This window comes from Crocuta crocuta, unplaced genomic scaffold, assembly GCF_008692635.1.
Source record: "Crocuta crocuta isolate KB4526 unplaced genomic scaffold, BGI_CrCroc_1.0 scaffold26, whole genome shotgun sequence".
In the NCBI taxonomy this organism is placed as follows: domain Eukaryota; kingdom Metazoa; phylum Chordata; class Mammalia; order Carnivora; family Hyaenidae; genus Crocuta; species Crocuta crocuta.
In genome coordinates, this window is record NW_027532249.1 from 9,672,256 (window position 1) to 9,698,658 (window position 26,403).

Genomic DNA, 26,403 nt, shown 5'->3' on the forward strand with positions numbered 1-26,403 from the left:
CATAGTGCTCCACTCTATTTAAATGCTGTGGCTTTGTCATAGCACATTTATGTATTTAAAAATTTTGTTTTATGTCTTTATTTTGAGAGACAGAGACAGAGAGTGAGCAGGTGAGGGGCAGAGAGAGAGGGAGACACAGAATCTGAAGCAGGCTCCAGGTTCTGAGCTATCAGCACAGAGCCCAACATGGGGCTCAAACCCACAGACTGTGAGATCATGACCTGAGCCAAAGTCAGACGCTTAACCAACTGAGCCACCCAGGCACCCCTGTCACAGCACATTTAAATGGTGCAGAACAAGAAAGAGCCTGCTGAAATGCAGCTCTCTAAGCCTCATTGACATCTCTGTATGTTTATTGTTTAAAAAAACTAAAACAACATAGATAAGATGCCATGGGCAGATAAAAGTTCCTAACATCTTCTGACTAATGGAAAATACAGGTGAGACAAGAGTTTCATAGTCGGAGAATGTTGAGGGGTCAAGCAGGAAAGTGCCTTAGTTTTCCCCTAAGTTTCCTCTTACATGTTTTCCCCTAACTTTTAAAACTATAAACACAAAATATTTTATTCTCTGAATATTCTGAGGTTATGCTTTCCAAAGGGCTATTTGAGGGCAAAGTGGGGCCAGGATTTCTTGGAGAAATAGGAAGAACATCAGAAAACAAACTATCAGAACTCAGTTCCAATGTGTTTGAACCCAAAGAGAATCTAGGGTTTCCTAGGGATTCTAATTTCATAAAAGATTTTTAAAAATAAATATTTGTACATTATGGTTTATTCCTATAAATTGTATGAAAGGATAGCATTCTTATAAAAAAAAAGTGCCTATGTCATAAGTGACTCAGTGAATTTTCACAAAGTGAACATGGTCACGTAACCAGCACCCAGATCATGAACCAAAACATGACTAGCACCCCAGGGCCTCTTAAAATTCCTTCTAGTCATTAATCCATCCCAAAAATCACACTGATTCTGACCTCCAACACCATCAATTAGTTTTTTAAAGATGTATAATTTTTTAACATTTATTCATTTTTGAGACAGAGATAGAGGATGAACTAGGGTGAGGCAGAGAGAGAGGGAGACAGAATCTGAAGCAGGCTCCAGGCTCTGAGCTGTGAGTGCAGAGCCTGACGCGGGCTTGAACTCCCGGACTGTGAGATCATGACCTGAACAGAAGTTGGACATTCAAGTGACTGAGCCACCCAGGTGCCCCTCAATTAGTTTGAAATATATGTTTATTGAAAAAAAAAGCCACTATTTCTTATTCATCTCACATTTTATCCCTATACTTGATGCAGTGTCTCACACATAACACTTTATTGGGGAGAACTGGGATCTGTGGAGTCTAACTTAAAAACTCAAACTTAGACCAGAAGAGTATACACTTCAGTTTTATCTTTTAACAAATGTAAATGACTCAAATAAATCTAAGCCTCTGTGGTTTTCCTTGGGCCTTAACCAACTCTGCTCACATCACATCCACTGTAAGCGGTGAGTCCAGCCTTCAGAGGTCTTATTTCTCTTTCTTACTCATAAATGGGCCCATGTTAGAGAGGCCCTCCTATCTGACCAATGCAGCCAAGAAATGACTATTTTCAGTCCTTCTCCACCCCACTCTGAGACCCGGTCAGTTGGAGAACAAAATAAGAGTCACCCTCTCCCTGGGCCACAGCATGTGATCTCCAGCCAGAGTGTTTCTTGCCCTAATGAATGAGGTAATAAGGGGCCAAATGAGGTTTCAATCGTATGTCACCTCAGAATTACAGTTTTCCTTAGCTGTACTTTTAAAAAGCTGAAATTAAGAACCAAACATTGCCAAATCCTTGCTTAGCCAGAAAGATCTGTCAACTGTAGAGATAACAAATAAGAGAAAAATCCATTTCAGGCTTTGAACTGCTGTTCCTCAATGATTCCCAGGGAAATACAAATAAATTGTCTTCTGAAGGACAGATTTATTATAAATAATCTCATTCAGTTGGAGTTTTAAATACTTATTTAAGATACTTCAAAAATTGTTGGGGCACCTGGGTGACTCAGTCAATTGGGCCTCTGACTTTGGGCTCAGGTCATAGTCTCGCCATTTATGAGTTCGAGCCTCGTGTTGGGCATGGTGCTGACAGCTCAGGGCCTGGAGCCTGCTTCAGATTCTGTATCTACCTCTCTCTCCCCCCTCCCCTGAAAATCTCTCTCTCTCTCTCTCTCTCCGTGTGTGTGTGTGTGTGTGTGTGTTTGAGTAAATTTTTAAACAATTATAAGAGAGCAAGGACAATAAAAACATGTTGTTTTTTGTTTTTTTAGAGGATGGTTTCCTCCAATTTCCCTCATCCTCCTTGCACAGAAATGTGTTGTATTTCATCAGAGATGAGCCTTCAAAGAGCAGAGTGAAAGCCCAAACTGGAGAAACACACAAATCCATTTCATCCACATTAAAACTAGTGTTCAAAAATAAGAATGTTAAATCCAGAAGCAAATCTAATTTTCCTAGAGAGGGCTGAGAAGGGAAAGTGGTTTTTTCTCCTTTTTACCTTTTACAAGTTGTTTGATTGAGGTTCTTAAACAATACAATATTTACATAAACTATTCCCTCTGTGTGGAATTTTCTCCATGACTGGGGAACTTTAACTCTACCTCCAACACCCTGGAGTCTTCATCTGTTCTCTGAAGCTGTCCTGAATACCTCCAGGTCCTCTCACATGTTTGCAACATATAACTGATAAAGAATTGATAGAGGAACTTAATAAATCAACAACATACTAACAAAAAAAAAATACAAACAATCCAACAGAAAAATGCAAAGGACTAGAATCTGCACTTCACAAAAAATGAAACTCAAATGGCCAATAAAAAAATGTGCTAAATTTCATTAATATCCTGGAAATACAAATTGATACCTAATTAATATCAGGGGCTCCTGGGTGGCTCAATCAGTTAAGCATCTGACTTTGGTCATGATCTCATGGTTCTTGAGTATGGGCTCTCTGCTGTCAGTGCAGAGAGTGAAAGAAGTTAGAGAAAGATATTCCATTAAGGTATGATTTTTTTTTTTTTTTTTACAAATAGTTTATTGTCAAATTAGTTTCCACATAACACTCAGTGCTCATCCCCACAAGTGTCCTCCTACATAAGGTATGATTTTTAAAGTTTATGTAGGGGTGCCTGGGTGGCTCAGTTGGTTAAGTGTCCAACTCCTGATTTCAGCTCAGGTCATGATCACATAGTTCTTGAGTTCCAGCCCCTCATTGGGCTCTGCACTTAGAATGTAGAGCCTGCTTGGGATTCTCTCTCCCTCCCTCTCTCTCTCTCTCTGCCCCCTCCCCTGCACTTGTTTTCTCTCTCTCAAAATAAATAAACTTAAAAATAAAATAAAATTTATGTGAAGTTCAACAATTCCATAACTAAACTATGTTGCCTGGGGATACATACTATGTGATAAAATTATAAAGACAAGGAAGAGAAAAACAAGGCAGGATAGTGGTTTCATCCAGAAAGGGAGAGCTGAGAGATCAGAAGGGCACATGGGTGCATCTACAGCAGCATTCTTGTTCTTGACAGGAGTTTATTTCTTGTAGGTATTTAGTTATTAAGAAGATATTTGTTTCATATTTTTACACAATGATATAAATAAAACATATACTATACTATATACATTTCACAATAAGAATCTTTTATTATTTTTTTTAATTTTTATGTTTTATTTATTTCTAGGAGAGAGAGAGAGACAGCATGAGCAGGGGAGGGTCAGAGAGAGAGGGAGACACAGACTCTGAAACAGGCTCCAGGCTCTGAGCTGGCAGTCAGCACAGAGCCCGACGCGGGGCTCGAACCCACAACCGCGAGATCATGACCTAAGCGAAAGTCGGACGCTTAACCGACTAAGCCACCCAGGCGCCCCTTTTAAAAACATACCTGGCAAAATAGGATTCTGTATCCTTTAAATCATCCTGGTCAGGGTGGGGGGAGGGATGATTTGGGTGCTGCTTTGAAACAGAGAAATATTTTAAGGAAATTGTGCTGCATTTGTCTATGTCTAGAAAGTTTTATAAGCCTGACTCCATTCTGTACTCATATTGAAGCTCAAAAGATACTTGTTAACTTGTTAAAACATTTTTTTGACTATTTATTCAAAGAGTCAAAAATATACTGGGAGGGCTTGGCTCTGAGAGAAGGACTGGTTTTCACAACCTCTGGACCCCTGAACAGCTCTACGATGTCAAGATATCATAAATCATTTTATTCCCTCTCTTATTGCTTTAGGATTTTTCTCTTCATTTCCCCCTATTATTTATTCAGCTTATTCCAAAATTTAGATTTTCCACTACTTTTTAAAAAGTATTATTAGATCTTTCAATTCCTTTTTTTAGAGTTATTAGATCTTTAAGATTTGAGTTATAATTGACATATAACATTATATTAGTCCCAGGTTTAGAGCATAATGGTTCAATATTTGTATATATTGCAACATGATCATCACAAGTCTAGTTGATATCCATCACCATAGTTTTTTTTCCTTGGGATGAGAACTTTGAAGAGCTACTCTCTTAGCAACTTTCAAATATGCAATGCAGTATTATTAACTATAGTCACTATGCTGTATATGACATCCCCATGACTTATTTATTGTGTAAGATGATCTTTGCACCTCTCAATCCCCTTCATGCATTTTGTCCACCTCCCCAGAGCTCCTCTCTTTTAGCAACTACCAGTCTGTTCTCTGTTTCTATGAGTTTGGGTTTTGTTTTGTTTTTTAGATTCCAAATATAAGTGAAATCATACAGTATTTGTCTCTGACTTATTTCACTTAGAAGATCTTCAAGGTCTATCCTTGTTGTTACAGATGGCAAGATCTTGTTCTTTTAACAGATGAATAGTATTTCTTTGTATATATATATACCACAACTTCTTTATCAATTTATTCATAGATGGACACTTAAGTTGTTTTCATACCTTATTGTGAATAGTGCTGCAATAAACATGGGAGTGCATATATCTTTTTGAGTTACTATTTAAGTTTTCTCCAGATAAATAACCAGAAGTGGAATTGCTGGATCATATGATACTTTTATTTTTAATTTTTTGAGGAATCTCCATAGTGTTTTCCATAGTGGGTATAACAATTTAAATTCCACCAATAGTGAACAAGGGTTCCTTTTTCGAACATCCTCAACACTTTTTTTTCCTTTGATAATAGCCATTGGGACAGGTGTGAGGTGGTACCTCATTGTGATTTTGATTTGCATTCCCTTGATGATTAGTGATGTTGAGTACCTTTTCATGTGCCTATTGTCCATCTCTATCTTTTCTTTGGAAAAATGTTTATTCAGATCCTCTGCCTATTTTTTAATAGGATTGTTTTTATTATTGAGTAGGAGTTTTTTAAAAATATATTTCAGATATAAACACCTTACTGGATATATGATTTGTAATTATCTTCTCCCATTCAGTAGGTTACCTTTTTATTTTATGGCTGGTTTCCTTTCTTGTGCAGAAGCTTTTTAGATTGATATAGTCCTGTTTATTTAAGCTTTCCTTGTCTTTGGTCCAAAACAAAAAACAAAAAAAATTGCCAAGACTGATGTCAAGAAGCTTACCACCTGTTTTCTTCTGGGAGTTTTAAATTTCAGGTCTTATCTTCAAGTCTTTACTCTATTTTGAATTAATTTTTGTGTATGGTGGCTGGCCCGGTTTCCCAACACCATTTATTGAAGATACTGTCTTTTTCCTACTGTATATTCTTGGCTCTTTCATCATAAATTGACCATGTATGCATGGGCTTATTTCCTGTTCCATTAATCTATTTTCATGCAAACACCCTACTGTTTTTATTTCCATTTTTATTGAGTTGTAAGAGTTTTTAAGAATATTGTAGATATAAGCTCCTTTCAGATATGTGATTTGTACACATTTTCTCCCATTCTAAGTGGTTGTCGCTTCTCTTTGACAGTTTCCTTTGAAGCAACAACACTCTAATTTTGATGGTCCAATTTATCTTATTTCCTGTTGTTGCTCTAGGTGGCATGCCTAAGAATTCTTTGCCAAATCCTGTATCATTAAGATTTATCCTTATCTTTCCTTCTTTGGATTTATTTTTGTTCTTATATTTAGGTCTTTGGTCCATTTTGAGCTAAGTCTAGCTCATGGTATCAGATAAAGGTCCAGTGTAATTCTTTTGTATGTGGCTATCCAGTTGTCTCAGCACCCTTTGTCAAAAAGACTGTTGTTTCCCCTTTGGTTGGTCTTGACATCCTTGCTGAAAAATTAGCTGACCATAGAAGCATAAGTTTATTTCTGAACTTCCAATTCTCTTCCATTCAGTCATATATCTATCTTTGTGCTAGTATCACATTGTCTTGATTATTGCTGCTTTTCTAGTTATTTGGGAAGTGTGAGTCTTCCTCTGTTCTTTTTTCAGTATTGCTTTAGCTATTTTGTGTTGCAATTCCATATTGCAGAATAAACTTTTAATTTGCTCAAGAAGTCAGCTGGAATCTAATAGGGATTGTGAACTGTAAATTAGTTTGAGGAGTACTGTCAACTTAACAGTCAATTCTTCCCACCCACCAATGAGATTTTTCATTTATTTTCATCTTTTAACAATATTTTATACTTTTCAAAGTACACATTTTGCACTTCCTTTGCTAAATTTATCCTAAATGTTCCATTCTTTTTGATGCTACTGGGAGACTGTTTTAGTTTGGGGATTGTTCATTGCGGGTGTATAGAAATTTAACTGATCTTGTATATTGATCTTGTATCTGCAAACTTGATGAATTCATGTATTTTTTTAGCAGATCATTTAGGTCTTTCTATAGGCAAGATCATGTCATATGCAAACAAAGATGGTTCCACTTCTTCCTTTACAATTTGTATGACTTTTTTTCTTGCTCAGTTGCCATACTTAGAACCTCCAATATAATGTTGAGTAATCCACCTGGGTGGATTAGTCAGTTGACCATCTGTCTCTTGATTGTGGCTCAGGTCATGATCCAGGGTTGTGGCGTTGAGACTGGTGTTGGGCTGTGCTGAGTGTGGAGCCTGCTTAAGATTCTCTCTCTCTTCCCCTGCCCCTCTCCCCCACTCACACTTTAAAAAAAAAAAAAAATATTGCCCAATGGACTATCAAATAATCAAGGCACACAATTCTTTATTCCCACTAAAAATAAAAATATAGAAAAAATACAATGTTCCATTTCTCTCAGGAATTAAAAAATAAAATTCAGAGTAGGGGAGAAACAAGAAAAGTAGATGTAAGCAAATGTCATTAGCAAAGATTGAAATAAAGTGCTTTATGGAGATATGATTACTAATGTTTTCTATTCCATGTTTGTTTACTGGGGCACGGTGTAAAGAATCAGAATACTAGAAATCTATTTTATATTATTGGACATTATTTTAAATTTAAGCTTCCTAACATGAAAATATTATGTCTGTTTATACTATGAATTGCTTGACACTGAGATAGGTGATTCTTTAACACCAATTTGATTACTCTCCAAAAGGGAATTAATTTCAAACAGGAAAATATCTTCAGACACTTAGGTTATTCATGAATCCATAAATAACTGCTTGCACAAACCAGATTTGGAGAAACTTTACCTTATATTTAAGATAATTAGTATTTTAAGGCCAGATGTCCTATAATGAATTTTAATGTTGCTACCTATCCCTGAATCTAACACATACATGCTAAAAGCAAGTAGTAACTTAAAATTTGAAGTCATAAGCAACACTATGTGTTCAACAGACATGCAAAAAAAAAAACCACACAAGTTAACATGTATATTTTACAAATATAATTACATGGTCATGAAGTCCTAGGAAGAGATGATTCCATGAAAATGTTTAGCTAATATAACTGAAGACATTTCTGACAATATAAAATGGATACAAATACAAACTTTTTACTAACAGGTATTATTTGAAAATTATATACTGAAAGTATTACAGAATTAATCTTACCCATTTCATGACTTTAAGTAACCAAGTTATAAAGTATAAAAATTTAGAAGATGGAACTCTTTTTAAACTAACACTTAACTAGTAAGAACTAGTGTCACTTTGAAAGGAATCCATTTTTCCTAAATCATTGCCCCCTTCGTTTCCTTCTTCAACAAAACAGTTAAAATAACTTCCCATTATAAAGATAAATATCCTAACAGTTTTTACAAAGGTAACTTTCTTATATTTTTTTCTTCAAAAATTTATTTGAATTCTAGTCAGTTAACATACAGTACAGTATTGGTTTCAGAATTCAGTGATTCATCACAAGTGCCCTCCTTAATACCCATCACTCATCTAACCCACCCCCACCTACTTCCCTCCATCAACCCTATTTGTTCTCTATTAAGAGTCTCTTACGGTTTGTTTCCCTCTCCCCCTGCTCTATATGTTGTTTTCTTTCTTAAATTCCACATGAGTGAAATCATATGGTATTTGTATTTGGTTTATTTCACTTAGCATAAAACACTAGCTCCATCCATGTCATTGTAAATGGCAAAATTTCATTCTTTGTGATGGCTGAGTAATATTCCACAGTCTATATATACAACTACTTAAAAGGTTTTTTTAATGTTTATTTTTGAGAGAGAGAGAGACAGAGTACAAGTGGGGGAAGAGTCAGAGAGAGGAAGACACAAAATTGGAAGCAGGCTCCAGGCTCTGAGCTGTCAGCACAGAGCCTGATGTGGTGCTTGAACCCATGAACGAGGAGATCAGACCTGAGCTGAAGTTGGATGCTTAACTGACTGAGCCACCCGGACGCCCCTATACCACATCTTCTTTATTCATCAGTTAATGGACACTTGGGCTCTCTTCATAGTTTGGCTAATGTTGATAATGCGGTTATAAACATCGGGGTGCATGTGCCCCCTCAAATCTGTATTTTTGTATCCTTTGGGTAAATACCTAGTACAATTGCTGGATGGGAGAGTAGTTCGGTTTCTGACTTTTTGAGGAACCTCCATTCTGCACCAGTTTGTATTCCTACCAATAGTGCTAGAGGGCTTCCTTTTCTCTGCCTCCTCACCAACATCTGTTGCTTCTTGTGTTAATTTTAACCATTCTGATAGGTGTTAGGTGGTATATCATCATGGTTTTGATTTGTATTTCCCTGATGATGAGTGATGTTGAGCATCTTTTCAGATGTTAGCCATCTGGAGGTCTTCTCTGGAAAAATCTCTATTCATGTCTTCCGTCCATTTCTTAACTGGATTATTTGTTTTTGGGTATTGAGTTTGGTTAAGTTCTTTATAGATTTTGGATACTCTTTATCAGATATATTGTTTGCAAATATCTTCTCCCAATCTATAGGCTGCCTTTTAGTTTTGTTGATTGTTTCCTTCACCGTGCAGAAGCTTTTTGTCTTTTTTGAAGTCCCTATAGTTCAGTTTTTTGTTTCCCTTGCCTTTGGTGAGGTGTCTAATAAGAATTTGCTCTGGCCAAGGTCAAAGATGTTGTTGCCTGTGTTCTCCTCTAGGGTTTTGCTTCCTGTCTCACATTTAGGTCTTTTATCCATCTTGATTTTTGTGTACATGGTTAAGAAAGTGGTCCAGTTTCATTCTTCTGCATGTTGGGTGTCCAGTTTTCCCAAAACCATTTGAAGAGACTCTTTTTCCCACTGGATATTCTTTCCTACTTTGTCAAAGATTAGTTAACCATATAGTTGTGAGTCCATTTCTGGGTTTTCTATTTTCTTCCATTGATCTACGTGTGTTTTTGTGTCAGTACCATACTGTCTTGATGACTATAGCTTTAATGGAGCTTGAAGTCCAGAATCGTGATGCCTCTAGTTTTGTTTTACTAACTTTTATAGACTTTTCAATGTTAAAAAAGGAAAACACTTATCTATTTAATAGGGAAGAAACAATCCTCTTTATTAACCTTACTGTATATTCAGAAAGGATTAAAAAACACACACATTTCCTGATACACAAAACTGTACCAAAAGCATTTCCTTACAAAATAACTTCACAGACCAATAGTCCTGGACTTACACAAAGACATATATATTGACATACATTAGCCTGAATTAATACACAATTTGAACATTGCTGCAGCAACTTTCTAGTAGACTATTATTACATTAATGTGGGAGTGTACAACTTCTTTAACCCTTTAAAAATAGTAATAAAAAATTACAAAATAATGAAAATGTAGAATTAAGGCTGAGACTATATCATCTAATATTAATAAAATCAAATACTTATAAAAATTGATGCACTGTATATTTTATATATATACAGGATAAGTCTTTAGAAATTTAAAATGCTACTGCTGTCACACAAGTTCACTCATCAACTTAACATTTTCCCATGTATCTTAACATCTGAATTCCCAGGTACCTGTGCTTTTTCTATTTTTATTCTGGATTCTTCATTAAGAGTTTCCTCATGTATTTACAATTAAATACCTAACTTTTAGAACTTTTCTTAGACACGACAGACAAAACAGCTTTGTTAAATAAATTCACACAAAAGTATTAAAAAGGTTTGTTTTTGAGAAATAGTTCTAGCATATCCATGATAATCATACTGAAAAATAGTACATATACTTTTCTTCAGGATTAATAAATGCTGTGTGCCAGTTGTACAGTCACTGCCGTATTTGCACATTTTCCTGACACATCTGCAAGATAATGACAACCAATGGGCATGAGGACTGTAATAATTCCAGTAAATTCATATTGTCCAGTGAGTTTCAAAAAACTGAATGGCTGTTTCCAGTCCCATCTGGATCGACATGAAAATGCATGCCCAGATAGTCATATCATCCCCAGAAATATTCAGTCTGGTAAGTTACACCCTCTTGGTCTTCTAAAACAGAGCTGCAGAAGGCAGGACATTCTGAGTGAGTGAGACCAATGGCCCCCCTCTTCTCTGTAATTGTTCACACATCTGATTTGGTTATAATCCTGGTCAAAGTGGAAAAAAAGAAAACATAACAAATTTTAGGTACCACAGTTTTCCTTTCCTAAACTCCCACATCAGACATAGATGGTTAAATACCTAATGGATCTATGCTCCATTAATTCTTGGTATAAACATACTTAATTAAATCCTTGTATATAATTACTTCCTTCACACATATGCCAAGAAAGAGAAATCCTCAAAATAAAAGCAGTACTTAACATACAGAGTAAAGGATGATTTGTACCATAGTTCTTTGTTCTTTGGAATGGTTTATCTCAGATTTGAAAACAAGATTTTTGCTTTTCTTTTCCCCTTTCCTTAAATTACTGCTTTAAAAATAGATAAGAATTACAAAGCTTATTACAGATAAGTCACAAAATAAAGACTAGCAAAAGGAAAAACACTTAAAAATACCCATAATTCCATTCATATAGACATGAACACAATGAATAACACTGTGGTGTATACATATATATGGTATTTTTTTGGTCAGATATATTTAAATACTTAATTTCCTAAAGATAGTTCCCTGAACTGCCATCTCCAAATAGAAGACACACTTTTTTTTTTTTTTAACTTTTTTTAATGTTTTATTATTTCTGAGAGAGGGAAAGAGACAGCATGAGCAGGGGAGGGTCAGAGAGAGAGGGGGATACAGAATCTGAAAGAGGCTCCAGGCTCTGAGCTGGCTGTCAGCACAGAGCCCGACGCGGGGCTCAAACCCACGAACCGTGAGATCATGACCTGAGCCGAAGTCAGATGCTTAACCAACTGAGCCACCCAGGGACCCCTAGAAGACACACATTTTTGATAAAAAGCTAATTTTTAATCTCTACAGGTGTAAAATGAATTAGGAAACTGAAGCCTCTACTGAAGCCTCTACTGAAGACAATGAACCTACTGCACAGTATCATACACTAAGCATATTTTATGTATTCGAAGATCCACATTTAACATCTAAGAAGTCTACTTTTTAATGTCATAAATTAATCTGCAATGTTTTTAAAGCGTCATAAAATAATAGTGATTCTTTTTTTTTTTAATTTTTTTAATTTTTTTTATTTCTAGGAAAGATAGAAAGAGAGTGTGAGCAGGGGAGGGTCAGAGAGAGAGGGAGTCACAGACTGAAACAGGCTCCAGGCTCTGAGCTGGCAGTCAGCACAGAGCCCGATGCGGGGCTCGAACCCATGAACCGCGAGATCATGACCTAAGCGAAAGTCGGACACTTAACCGACTAAGCCACCCAGGCGCCCCAAAATAATAGTGATTCTTATATCATCTTAGAGTTGATGAAATACAGTATGTAATATCTATAAAAGTTAACATATAGACATATGTAATACACAAAAACGTAAATATAAAGTTATGCTATTTACTACTTAATACTAAATTTGTTTCCAATTGTATAGATGAAATATATCAGTATTTCAGTACAGTATTTCAATAAAAAAAATATATATATAAATGCTTGAGAGAAAATGCACACATGCAAGTGAAGGAGTGGCAGACAGAGAGGGAGGAATAGAGGGAGAGACAGAGAATCCCAAGCAGGCTCTGCACTATCAGCACAGGGCCTGACACAGGGCTCGATCTTACAACACCATGACATCAGGACCTGAGCCAAAACCAAGAGTTGGACACTTGAATGAGCCACCCAGGTACCCTAACATACTTTAATTTCAAATGTTCTAAAGTTTTTGAGATTGTACAAGAATTATTAGTTCAAAATCTATGGAGAAATGGCAGAAATTAGGGATGAAGAAATTACTAATTAAACATTAACCACAAAGCTCAACAATGGCTTCTCATTTGTGTGTGTGTGTGTGTGTGTGTGTGTGTGTGTGTGTGTGTGTGTGAAAAGCTGTATAGACAATCTGGTTCTGTTTTGCTTTTTGGAAACATTTATGCTCTCCTCTCCCTTAATATTCTAGAATTTTACTAGGAAATATATTCTGATACATCAGTCTTTGTGTGGGTACGGTCAGTCAGTGTGCTGGGCCTTCAGTGGGCTCTTTCAAATGTTTATTTCTGGGAAATTCTCTTTCACATATTTTTGCTTCTCCGTTTTCTTCGTTCTAGGATTCCCAATAGTCAGAATTGGTTTTTTGTGTATCTTTTGCTGTCTCTGCATATTTTTTCTATTTTTCTGCAAAGTCTCACTTTAATCTTTTGAAATTTTTATTTCAGTATTTGTATTCAGAAATTTGTATTTCAGTATTTGTAATCTGTTATCTTACCCTGGCTGTATCTTCCTCCTTATATTCTGATTTTTTGTGAATATCACTCCTTCTGCATCATAATAGAGGGAAAGTTCTAAAACAGTCCCAAACAATTCAGTCCAAGTCATTAGGTGGGCCAGGCAATATGGAGTTTCTTGAGTTCAAGCCCCTGTGCTGGCAGTGTGAAGCCTGCTTGGGATTCTCTCTCTCCCTCTCTCTTTCTGACCCTCTCCCATTTGTGCTGTCACTGTCTTTCTCAAGATAAAAATAAACTTTAAAAAATTATTAAAATTAATCTTTCTTCTGTTTGTTTTTAAGTTTATTTATCTTGGAGGGAGAGAGAGGGAGAGAGAGGAGAATGCAGCAGGGGAGGGGCAAAGACAGAGGGGGACAGATGATCAGAAGTGAGATCTGTGCTGACAGGAGAGAATCCTACGCAGGCTTGAACCCACGAACCATAAGATCATGACCTGAATCGAAGTTGGACACTTAACCGACTGAACCACCCAGGTGGCTCTGTTTCTTTTTAACACAGCTCCTAGGAAACTTTTAAATTACACGTGTGGCTCACATTACAGAACATTAAATCTTATATGCCATTTGATTTATATATATGTATGACTTTAATGAAAATACTACCACTACTAACAACATAATGATAAACTAAAAAATCAGGGCACCTTCTGGCTCAGTTGGTTAAACATCCGATTCTTGATTTTGGCTCAGGTCATGATCTTGTGGGTCTTGGGATCAAGCCCTGTGTCAGGCTCTGCACTGACAGTGTGGAGCCTGCTAGGGATTCAAGAGACAATCTGTCCCTCCCCTGCTGGTGCTCGCTCTCTCAAAAAAGTAAACATAAAAAAAAAAAAAAATTCAGAGAAGGGACAGTCCCGGGGGGCAAGATGGCGGAGAAGTAGGGAACTCCGCACATTGCACTCACCCCCATATCTCACATGGAGAAGGCCTGAAGCCATAGGAACCCTTACAGAATCCAAGAGTTTGGGAGGAAAAGGAGACAGAGTCCGCTGAGAAAACTTACTAGCGTGAGTGCGAACTGGGGAAGATAAAATCAGGCTGGGACCAGAGACACAGAGGGATGGGGGCGATTCCCCTCTGCAGGGAGTTTAGAGAGGAAAAAGACTGGCCAAAACTGCTCAAGACACTGTCCCTGTCGCTGGGGAACAGAAAAACCTCTGCTTTTGGACACAGAGGGACCCAGTTTCCTGCTCTCCAGCTGACCCTAGGCAGGACGCACTCGTCCCAGGCAAACCCTGGGAAAACTGCTCCCTGCGTGCCAGCTCGAACTGGAGGGGACGCGGCAGCCACACTTTTGGGCTTCTGGCTCGGCTGGATCCCTAGAGGGGAGGCGAAGGGCTTAAAGCTGGGAGATTTGCCCACGAGTTCGTGTTTCAGGCAAGGAGACACAGAGGGACCTGGTTTCCTGCTCTCCAGCTGACCCTGGGCGGCACGCACTTGTCCCAGGCGACCCCCAGATGAAACTGCTCCTCAATCGCCAACCCGACCTGGAGGAGACGGGAGCAGCAGCTTCTGGCTCAATCCCCAGGGGGAAGGCAAGAGGCTTGGGACTGCTCTGAGGGGATCCCCTGCGAGTTTCTGTTTCCGGCAATTTCAACTGGGCGCTCAGACAGACTAGGATCTGGAAATGAGGCCTGGCCTGGGATATAGAGCACAGGCCACCTTGGCTGAGTCCCTGGCACAGGGAGTTTACACACCCAAAAACGTGAGTTGCAGCGCTTGGTTCAAGAAGGGACTGGAGTGCCACCACTCTTCTCCCATACCCACCAAAATAGGACTCCCGCGGGACGCATTGGATCCCACGCCCATCACTGCTAGAGAGCTGCCCTCTTCCTTTTTTTCTTTTTTTTTTTACTGAAGCAAGACCAACATGGATGCACTGCCCTGATTAATTCTGGTCACTGGCTTGCTTAAACAGTCACATTTAATCCATTTTCTATATGTAAATTCTATACCTACCTACCTTTTCATCTCTTTCTCTCTGGAGTAATCAAACTATATAGTTTCTCTGGATAACACCATCATCATTTCTTTCGCCTCTTCAACCATATTCCACTCTTTCGCTCTTTGAAAAAAGCTTCTTATTCCTTCTGCCTGCTCATTTCATTTCCAATTTTGCCTCATCCCCACCCTGTCATTTCTCTCTTTCTTTATGCTCTTCCACCAGTACTGCATACACCCGGCAATTTATTTGTAGCTGGGAAGTCTGGTTATATGCTTTAAACTGTTCTTTGTCTTTTGGGTTTCTTCTCTTTTTCCTTTCCTTTTCTTTTTTTCTTTATGTATTTTTATTTTTTATTATTCACCTTCCCTCCTACCTCTTTTCTCTTTACTTTTTCGTTTTTCCTTTCGGTTTGTGTGTTTGTTGGATTTGTCTGGCCATTTGTGTGCCTTTGTTCCCTGTGTGTTTGTCTGTCTGTATTCTTCTCCAGGGCTACCTCAAGAAACAAGCCAAAGCACACATGGTGGAGAATCCCAAATGCCACTACGAGTAGGAAAAAAAAATAACCAAGGTCTCAACAAGAGAGACCAAGAGATACCATTCAAAGAACACTTTCTGAACGGACAGGCCCTGAACAGTCAAAGAGCCTTCTTTGGTGCAGCAGCACTCAGAGGTGCAGAGAGCACAACAACTTTTAAAACTAACAAGATATAGAAAGCTAACCAAGATGACGAAACGAAAGAGCTCTCCTCCAAAGAAATTCCAGGAAGAACTGACAGCTGAAGAACTGCTCAAAACAGATACAAGCAACATAACTGAACAAGATTTTAAAACTATTATCATAAAATTATCGCTAGGCTTGAAAAAAGCAGGGAGGACATCAAAAAAACTCTGGCTACAAACACAATGGAGTTTAAAAATAGTTATGATGAATTAAAAAAAGCGATAAATGAGATACATAATAAACTGGAGGTGCCCAATGCACAGACTGAAGAGGAAGAAAGGAGAATAAGTGATTTAGAAGACACAATTATAGAAAAAGAAGAAACTGAGTAAAAAATAGATAAATTGATCCAGGAACATGAAAGAAGAGTTCGAGAGCTCAGTGATACAATCAAACAGAACAATATCCATATCATAGGAATCCCAGAAGAGGAAGAGAGAGGGAAAGGTGCTGAAGGAGTCCTGGAACAAATTATAGCAGAGAACTTCCCCAACCTGGGGAGGGAAGTAGACGTTGAAATTCAAGAGGCACAAGAACTCCCCTCAGACGTAATTTGATTCGATCTTCTGCACGACATATCATAGTGAAAATGGCAAAATATAACGACAAAGAGAGAATTCTGAAAGCAGCTAGGGAGAAAAGGGCCCTAACATACAACAGCAAACCTATCAGAGTGGTGACAGAACTACCTACTGAAACGTGGCAGGCCAGCAAGGAATGGCAGGAGATCTTCAATGTGATGAACAGTAAAAATATGCAGCCAAGAATTCTCTATCCAGCAAGCCTGTCATTCAGAACAGAAGGAGAGATAAAAGTCTTTCCAAATAAACAAAAACTGAAAGAATCTGTCACCACTAAGTCAGCCCTACAAGAAATCCTGAGGAGGACCCTCTAAGGGAAATGTTGCAAGGAACTCAAGATGCTAGAGACACTCCACATGCAAGAATCCCACAAATGACACAATGACTCTAAACCCATACATTTCAATAATAACACTGGAATATAAATGTAAACGGACTAATGTAAATGGACTAAATGCCCCAATCAAAAGACACAGGGTAGCAGAATGGATAAAAAAAACAAAATCTATTTACTGTCTACAAGAAACTCATTTTAGACAGGAGGACATCCTCAGATTGCAAGTAAGGGGATGGAGAAATATCTATCATGCTACTGGAAGTCAAAAAAAAAGCTGGAGTAGCTATACTTATATCAGACAAAATGGACTTTAAACTAAAGACAGTAACAATGGATAAAGGGCATTATATAATACTTAAAGGGTCTATTCATCAGGAAGAGCTAAGTAACAATTATAAATGTCTACACACCAAATAAGGAAGCACCTAAATACATAAAACAATCACAAACAGAAACAGTCTTATGGATAAGAACGTGCTAATAGCAGGGGACTTTAATACTCCACTTACAGCAATGGACAGATCAACTAGACATAAAATTAATAAAGACACAATGGACTTAAATGACACACTGGACCAGATGGATTTGACATATTTAGAACTCTACATCTTGAGGCTATTGAATTCACTTTCTTCTCAAGTGCGCATGGCACTTTATCCAAGATAGATCACATACTGGGACATAAATCAGCCCTCAATAAATATAAAAGAATTGAGATCGTACCATGCACACTCTCAGATCACAATACTATGCACCTCGAAATCAATCACAGGAAGAAGTCTGGAAAACCCCCAAAAACATGAAGGCTAAAGAACACCCTACTAAAGAACGAATGGGCCAATCAGGCAATTAGAGAAGAAATTAAAAAACATATGGAAACAAATGAAAATGAAAATACAACTTTCCAAACTCTATGGGATGCAGCAAAAGCAGTCCTAAGAGGAAAGTACATTGCACTCCAGGCNAGGATTGGAAGTTAAAATGTCATTACTACCCAAGCAATCTACACATTCAATGCAATCCCAATCAAAATTGCACCAATACTTCTCAAAACTAGAACAAACTATCCTAAAATTTGTATGGAACCACAAAAGATCCCGAACAGCCAAAGTAATATTGAAGAAGAAAACCAAAACGGGAGGCATCACCATCCCAGACTTCAGCCTCTACTACAAAGCTGTCATCATCAAGAAAGTGTGGTATTGGCACAAAAACAGACACAGAGGCCAAAGGAACAGAATTGAGAACTCAGAATTGGACCCAAAAGTATACAGCCAACTAATCTTTGACAAAGCAGGAAAGAGTATCCAATGGAGAAAAGACAGCCTTTTTAACAGATGATGCTGGGAGAACTGTACAGCAACNTGTTACAAAATCTTAATTAACAAGATCCAAATCAGTGACGTGTAAGTTGAACTGTAGTAACTACAAGATATGGGGCTAATTCATAGCTGAGGATATGGGCTATGGTGCAACTTAAAGAATATGTACTTTAGAACTGCTTGGCAGGAATTTCCTCCTTGGTATCTTAGAAAACTGGAAATATGCTCACCATAATAAATTAAAAAATAAAACACTTCTTTAAAAATTATAGCAGGAGTGCCTGTATGCCTCAGTCAGAAGAGCATGTGACTCTTAATATTAGGGTTGAGTTCGAGTCCCTTATTGGGTGTAGACATTACTGAAGCAAATACATAAACTTTAAAAAAAACTGCAAAAAACATTATAGTAAACCTACATGAAAAGAGGGAATATTATGAATTCCCACTTCAAGCTGCAGTAATTTTATAATACACTGCCCAATCTTGTTTTGATATCCTACCACTTTTCCCCTGCCCCTGCATTTTAGAGTATAACTCAGACATTATGTTATTTAATGAATATCTCAGTAGACAGTTTTAGTAATATATTTACTTTAACGTAAATACCCCTGTACAAGGTCTGATTCTTGACATTCTGGACTTGGCTGATTACTTCCTGGTGGTACCATTTAACTTGTTCGTAAGTTCCCCTTATTTCCTGTATATTTGTAGTTAAATCAAACTATTCTCAGTTTATGAGAGATTTAAGTTCTTATGTTGAAAGGTTTCTATTGTATGCAATGAATTAACCTCCTTCCCAACCGTGTAGAAGGTTAGTATTTACATGCCATCCTAGGGCAAACAGTTTTCTGGAGTGCTTAATTCTTCTACCGAGCTTCAGTTGGGAAACACTAACTAGAAGCTTCACTGGATGCAGGTTACTTCCTACTCAATTACACAACAGCAAGTGTCCTGCTTTTAGTGTTGCTAAGATCAATCAGTGGGTTCAGGTGTATCAATCTGTACTGTCCGTTATTAAGTTTTCCCATCAACTTTTTACCTAATCATTTGGGTATCTATTATTATTGCATGGATCTACTCTTTATTAGGGTGGCAAAATCATGATGTTACAATTTCAAGTTTTTCTTTTAAGCAGGCTACACACACAGTGTAGAGACCAGTGTGGGACTTGAATTAACAACCCTGAGATCAAGACCTGAGATGAGATGAAGATCACTTAAACAACTGAGCCACTCAGGTGCACCTATATAAATAATTTTTTAAAGAAGAATTTCTACAAAGAACTTTTTATTTGGTTACTCTGAAACACAGTTCATGTAAGAACAAACACATATATATTTATGAATATGTAATACAGCAATGAGTTGGCACCCTAGCACTTACCAATGATCATCTGTGAGGATTCTTTTGCATGATTTTGAACTTGTGTTTTATAAAAACTGTTACATGTCTAAATCAATTGCAAATATTCTTTCTGATGCTGTACTGCCCCAACACACTTTCAGTGGTCAGAATAGATTCTATATATTGTGTACCCATAACAAATACACATCATTCACATATCCATGTGTGGAAACACCTCTCTCATATTGATGAGCACTGTAGTCTTATAATCGCATCACTTCAGTAGCTCTCCTCCTCAATTTACATACAGGCAGCTATTCTAAGAGACCCTTCCCCTTGCTGGCACACAATATTAGGTACTCAAGACAGAATGGATAAGAATATAAAGTATTTTCTCTCACAATTTTTGCAACACAGATTTATCTCTTTGCAGGGGGAGGGAAGGCAGATAATCTGGCTTCTGTCTACTTCTCCAAACACTCTTGCTTCTTTCCCCATGCCTCAGTCACACAAGCATCTTTTCAGTCCTTCCAACACGGTACACTTGTTATTTTCTCTGAGATTTCATGCCTATTTTCCCTTGGACTGAAACCAATTCCTGTATGATTGGAAGCTTCTTATCCTTCAATTCTCTGCTAAAATGCATCTTTCCTGACAATCAAGAGTTTCCCCACTACTTTATATAATTTAATACTTCTTCCTTTCATAGACCTTAACATTACTCTATATATAGGAAATTTTTACTTTTCGAAACTGTGTTTCTGCACAGGACTGTAGAGCTCCATGGGGGGGAAGAACCATGCCGTTTTTACTCACCCAGCAACATACAGGACAAAATAAGCATTCACAGAGTTAACTGAATAAATGTAGAATAAGTAGATGAAAGGGCATGGAATACCAATTCCAAACACCACGGTCTCAAAGAAACTCCTCTAAGGTCAATATAATAAGACATTTATTCAGGCAGAGTCCATATTTAAACCTTTTGAAATAATGTACAAGAAACCCCGGTACCACAGTATCTCACTATGGAATGGCCTTACTAATACCTAATCTAAAAAGGACAGTTTTCTTACCAATGAGTTAGGCTACAGATGGCTTTGCTGGGATTTTGGGGAGTTAGCTGAATGGTATCCGATTTTCTAAACCAACCATTATAAGCACTGTTTAAGTAGATAACATACGAATGGTTTTGTATATTCTAACTTAGCAAGCTACTGATCCTATGAAGCAGAATGCAGTGTATCTGCAAGGGAAGTCAAACGACAGAAATGCAATTTAAATCTTGACACTGATTTTAGGGATGCCTGGGTGGCTCAGTTGGTTAAGTGTCTGACTCCCGGTTTTGGCTCAAGTCATGATCTTGTGGCTTTGTGGATTTGAGCCCCACACAGGGTTCTGTGCTGGCAGTGCAGAAGCTGCTTGGGATTCTCTCTCTCTTTCTTGCTGCCTCTGCCCCACTCATGTTCTCTCTCTCAAAAATAAACTTAAAAGGGGTGTCAGGGTGGCTCAGTCAGTTGAGCATACAACTTCGACTCTGATCATGATCTCACAGCCTGTGAGTTCGAGCCCCACGTCAGACTCTGCGCTGACAGCTCAGAGCTTATAGCCTGCTTTGGAGTCTGTCTTCCTCTCTCTGCTCTTCTCCTGCTCATGCTGTATCTCTCAAAAATGAATAAACATTAAAAATTTTTTAAAATAATAGTAAACTTAAAAATTTTTTTAAATCGTAACACTGAATTTAAACAAAATAGTTTACAATAAACTATAAACACTTCCAAATAATTAGCAAAAATCCTTTAGAAAACTGGAGTATCCTAGGACAATATAATAATTATGCTTTATCTTCATTATTCATCATTTATTTTTCAAACAAAACAAAAACAAAAACCCTAATTCTGGCTCAAGGGGGAAATCAGAAATAATTCAAGTTTTTTAAAGATGTTGTTTTTATTTTTTAAATGTTTGTTTATTCATTTTGAGAGAGAATCCCAAGTAGGATCCACGCTGCCAGCACAGAGCCCAAGGTGGAGCACAAGCTCATGAACTGTGAGATCATGACTTAAACCAAAATCAAGAGTTGAACACTTAATCACCTGAGCCACCTAGGCACCCCATGCTGGTTTTTAAGTATGATGACCCAAGAGCTTTGATAAACTAACCAATGATAACTCTCACGTTACAATAAACTCACCTATTTTGTCTTGAAGCTTCTCTTCTCATTCTTTTAGGAGGAATTGGACAATCAGTCATTTCCACCTTTGTTGGATGGCGCAATGAGTCATTACCCTTACGTGTGGGAGTCATACCTGTAAAGACAGAAAATGAACTTATACATATCTTAACTTATAGAAAAAGAACTAATAAATAATACTGAGAATGCTTCTTACTACTCCTGCTGAAAGAACAGCTCACAACCATTTATTAAATGACTTGGAGGACAAGAGTATCAACTTAAGTTATGAATCATTCACCTTCTTTCTTCTTATAGTTGAATTCTTTCTAATCATAAATATTTATCTTCATGCAGAGAAAGTAGAAGTTAACAAAAAGCAAGCACAAACCTAGTTTTTGCTCAATTAATTTCAGATTTTTCTCTTGTTCATCAAGTTCTTGTTTTTTCTTCTTCATATCAGGAGTGTGAAGGTACTCTAACTGACGGTTAAGATCCTCAATCACACTATTCAACTTGTTCACAGCAGTACGATACTGCTGAAGAAGATCTGCAAAGAAACCAAAGATACCTGATTAAAACTACTGATGTATCAAGTCAATGTTTTAGGAAAGCAGAATTAGCAACACTGGGTTTTAAAGCCACAGAACTTTGTTCAATGTAAACAAACAAAATAAAAATGCAGTTTAGACTCAGCACAAGACTGGTGCTTATTAAATTTTAATTTGCTTCACTTTAATAAATTTATTTTTGTGGTAGGAAGAGTTTTATATGTAAAAGTGCTCTGTGAATTGGATCACTCTCTCAGTCAATGGTTATATATCTGATGTTCAGTATTCATTCTAATTTCACACAGACAAATTTGGGTGGAAGGGAACAAATGCATTAAATATAGTATGGCTACGAGCACCTGGCTGGCTCAGTAGATAGAGCATGTGACTTTTGATCTTGGGTTCTGAGGTTGAGCCTCATGTTAGGCACAAAAATTACTTAAAATAGTACTGCTAGAAAATCACTACTTGCAGATATGACCATTATCTTAAACATAGCTTTCAAAAATACACTCTCGATAAAATACTTTATTTTCAAAAAGCTTAACTTTCTAAAACTATGTCTAAAAATGTATTATATTATTCAGGTTTGAGACTATTTTTTTGCCTGTATTATTTACTAGACACTAAATGTTAGTATTATTAAATATATTCTGGCCCCCAATAATCAATGGACAAGAATGCTTTATACAGTTTTAAATGGTTATATAAATACCTTAGTAATACCCTCAAAGTCTAAAAGTATTTGCTATCTGGCATTTGTCACCTTGGACATACACAATGATGATCAATACACATGGGAATAGACACACAAATGCCCATTTTATATATGAACTGGTTTACATATAAAATTATGGGAAATTATTCAAGAGTCAGCAAAATATTAGATATTCTATACTTTAAGGGGCAAGAACAGTGTCTGGAAAAGAAGCCTAGTATTCTGATAAGCAAGCAAATAAACACATATGCACATCTGTATATGCTTATGAATATATTCATATATTTGCTTTTGAAATGTTTATTTTCAGAGAGAGAGAGTGTGTGTGTGAGCAGGGGGAGGGGCAGAGAGAGAATCTCTGCCCTGAGCACAGAGCCTGACATGGAGCTTGATCTCATGACTGAGATCTTGGCCTGAGCTGAAATAAAGAGTAAGACCTTTAACCGACTGAGCCCCAGGTACTCCAATTTTTATTTTAGAGTACATAAGAGGGGGAGAGGGGCAGAAGGAAGGAGAGGGGGAAGGAGGAAGGAGTGAAGGGGGGAGAGACGGGAAGAGAGAGGAGGGGGAAGGAGGGAGGGGGAGAGGGAGGCAGGGAGAAAGAAAATCTTAAGCAGGCTCCACACTCACCTCAGCATGAAGCCTGACACAGGGCTCAATCTCATGATCACAAATCATGACCCGAGCCGAAATCAAGAGTCAGACACTTAATGGACTGAGCCACCCAGGTGCCCCAGTATGTTCATACATTTAAATACAAATTCTATACAAAACTAAGTAATGACAAGGTCCTGATGATCCTCAATTCTTTTATTATTTTTTTTTAAGGTTTGTTGATTTTGAGATGGAGAGACAAAGTGCTAGTGGGGGAGGGGCAGAGAGAGAGGAAGACAGAATCTGAAGCAGGCTCCAGGCTCTGAGTTGTCAGGACAGAGCCCGATGCAGAACTCAAACCCACGAGCAGTGAGATCATGACCTGAGCTGAAGTCAGATGCTCAACTGACTGAGCCACCCAGGCGCCCCTCAATTCTCTATGACATATAGGGAACCTTTCAAGGTGTCCAGAAAAAAGACTGGTTTTCTAGTCTGATAGTACTTCTAATTTCCTAGTAATGTTATGATTTCTTAATTTACATAGTATATTCTTTACATAGCAAAGTTATTCTTTACATAGTAAAATACTGTAAAACAATATTTATTTTGGATGTGAATGAGTTACAAAATTATGTCCCAGACCTGTATATATCAGGATGCTGCTCTTCTTCAGAAGAAGATACACAAGACTTCAGGCCATTAGGGCTAGATAGTTTTTAAATTCCAGTTAACATACAATGTTCTATTAGTTTCAGGTGTACAACTGATTCAATACTTACATATAATACATGGTACTCACCATAAAAAAAGTATAGACTCCGTAATCCCCATTACCTATTTCACCCATCTCTTCACCCACCTCCCCTCTGGAAGTTAACTGTCAGTTTGTTCTCTATAGGGAAGAGCCTGATATCCTATTTCTTAATAAGTTAGTTATGAGGTTCTTTCATTTTTATATTTTTTAAACCATTTTTAAAAGTCTATTTATTTTGAGAGACAGATACTACAAGCAGGAGAGGAGCAGTGAGAGAGGGAAAGAGAACTCCAAGCAGGCTCTGCACTCTCAGCACAGAGCACCAACAGTCATGACCTGAGCTGAAACTAAGAGTCAGATATTTAACAGACTGAGCCACCCAGATGCCCCCTCTTTCACTTTCAAATACTCAAGAAATTAGTATATTTAAACACTTTAAGAGAATAAGGGTCCTTTATTTATAAGCAGAAGGATGGAATGTTAAATACTTCTTGTTAAATGCAGCACTAATAGTAGGTTCATATTTTATGAATAAGATGGACAGTAGCAGCTCTTTCTAAAAAGTAATCTCTAAATCTAACCAACATGGTACTCAAACTCACAACCCCAAGATCAAGAGTATACTCCACTGAATGAGTTAGCCAGGCACCCCACAGCAGCTTAATATGCCTTAACAACTCCCAATTTTTTGTACATGAAATGTAACTTCCATTTACCATGGCGTCTATAAAAGTCTTTCCTAACTCACTTAACAGAATCTTGCCAAATAATTCAAAATTCACATTTGATTCTGTTTACAAATGATTTGCAAGTTTTTATATACTGTCTGAAAATTTCTATTATCTGGGGAAACCATTGATGAAGCTTTATTGTGAGGACAGCAAAATACCTTAAAAAGGTACTTCATATAAAGCTCAAAATACAATGCATTCATTTATGTATGATATATATTAAAGATCTAGATTATTTCAACGTATCCTGAGGAATAACCATGTAAGCAGTTACTAAAAATAATATAAAGTAATTGAAAGTATACCTGATGGCTGGTATTAGGCAAATATTTAAGGTTTGCTTAGAAGGCAGAAGCAACTTTTTTTTTACTACTAGAAGATTCAAGCAGGTAGATGGGTATGTAGACTTTACTAAATAATACTTAGGTCTCTTCGAACTTTTATGTTCTACATGATTCTAAGAACTTTATTGGCAAAAACTGATCAGCACTTATGACTGGGTGAAAAAAAAAATAGAGCCTCTACTCTGATTTGCTCCCAAAAAATCCACCTGGGAAGAGGAGAACAAAGGCAAATTGTGAAATAAGAGGGTTATGAATGAAATAAGAGTAGCCAGATGATAGGTCCTGGGAGTTCACTGTTACTGCTCTATTTATTTTCATAGTAGAACAAAATATGCTTGCCCTGAAAACCAAAGCACTTAAATAATCTTGGTCACTATTTCTAAAAACATTAAGAATGGTTTTACTTAAAACAACAACAAAACAAATGGACAGTAGTAACTGAGAAGTTAAATATTAGAGTAAATTAACATGCTATAACAATACCTAAGCAGGCCAGACATAGAATACGTATGTGGAATACATGGACGTAATAAAAGTGTTAATAAGTTTGACGATGTCACAATTATAAACTATATATTAACTAATCACTGGTTATTTTTAAATGATTTTCCTTTCTTCAGTTGATATTAACAACTCTTTCTTCTGTCTATATTGGATTCTACAATGACTACAGTTATTAATACTTTTAATTTTTTTAATGTTTTATTTATTTCTGAGAGAGAGAGAGAGCACGCGTACACGCATAAAGAGGGGAGGGGCAGAGAGAGAGGGAGACACAGTATCTGAATCAGGCTCCAGGCTCTGAGCTGTCAGCACAGAGCCCGATGCGGAGCTTGAATCCACAAACCGCGAGATCATGACCTGAGCCGAAGTCGGTCGTTCAACCGACTGAGCCACCCAGGCACCCCTACAGTTATTAATACTTTTTAAAGAAGTATTTCTACTTATGAGATCTCTATAAAAAACTTGGAATAATACAGAAAAGGTCAGAAAAAAAATCAGTAGGTCTATCATCTTACCATTTTCTTGTTTTTCATTCCACAACGTTTGCATGTTTAATTTTTATCTTGTATGATATTTGCATTTGTATGTTCTTTTTTTATAACATTTTTAGGTTTAAATTTTCT

At 37.2% G+C, this 26,403-nt stretch overlaps 1 protein-coding gene across 3 annotated transcripts in view; it reads right to left on the reverse strand.

Annotated features, from left to right (window-relative positions):
* Window positions 1-9,851: 9,851 nt before the first annotated feature.
* The window catches only part of SMCHD1 (structural maintenance of chromosomes flexible hinge domain containing 1), a 141,649-nt gene continuing 125,097 nt past the window's right edge, over window positions 9,852-26,403 (reverse strand). For 2 of the 3 annotated variants that reach the window (XM_077778161.1, XM_077778159.1), the window contains 3 exons: window positions 21,976-22,134; window positions 21,606-21,720; window positions 9,852-10,908 (listed from right to left, as the gene is read on the reverse strand). In XM_077778161.1, coding sequence (XP_077634287.1) covers window positions 10,884-10,908; window positions 21,606-21,720; window positions 21,976-22,134 — 299 coding nt within the window. In that variant the 3' untranslated portion in view covers window positions 9,852-10,883. Of the gene's footprint in view, window positions 10,909-21,601; window positions 21,721-21,975; window positions 22,135-26,403 lie in introns of those variants that run through there. The other variant, XM_077778160.1, reaches the window with a different exon arrangement.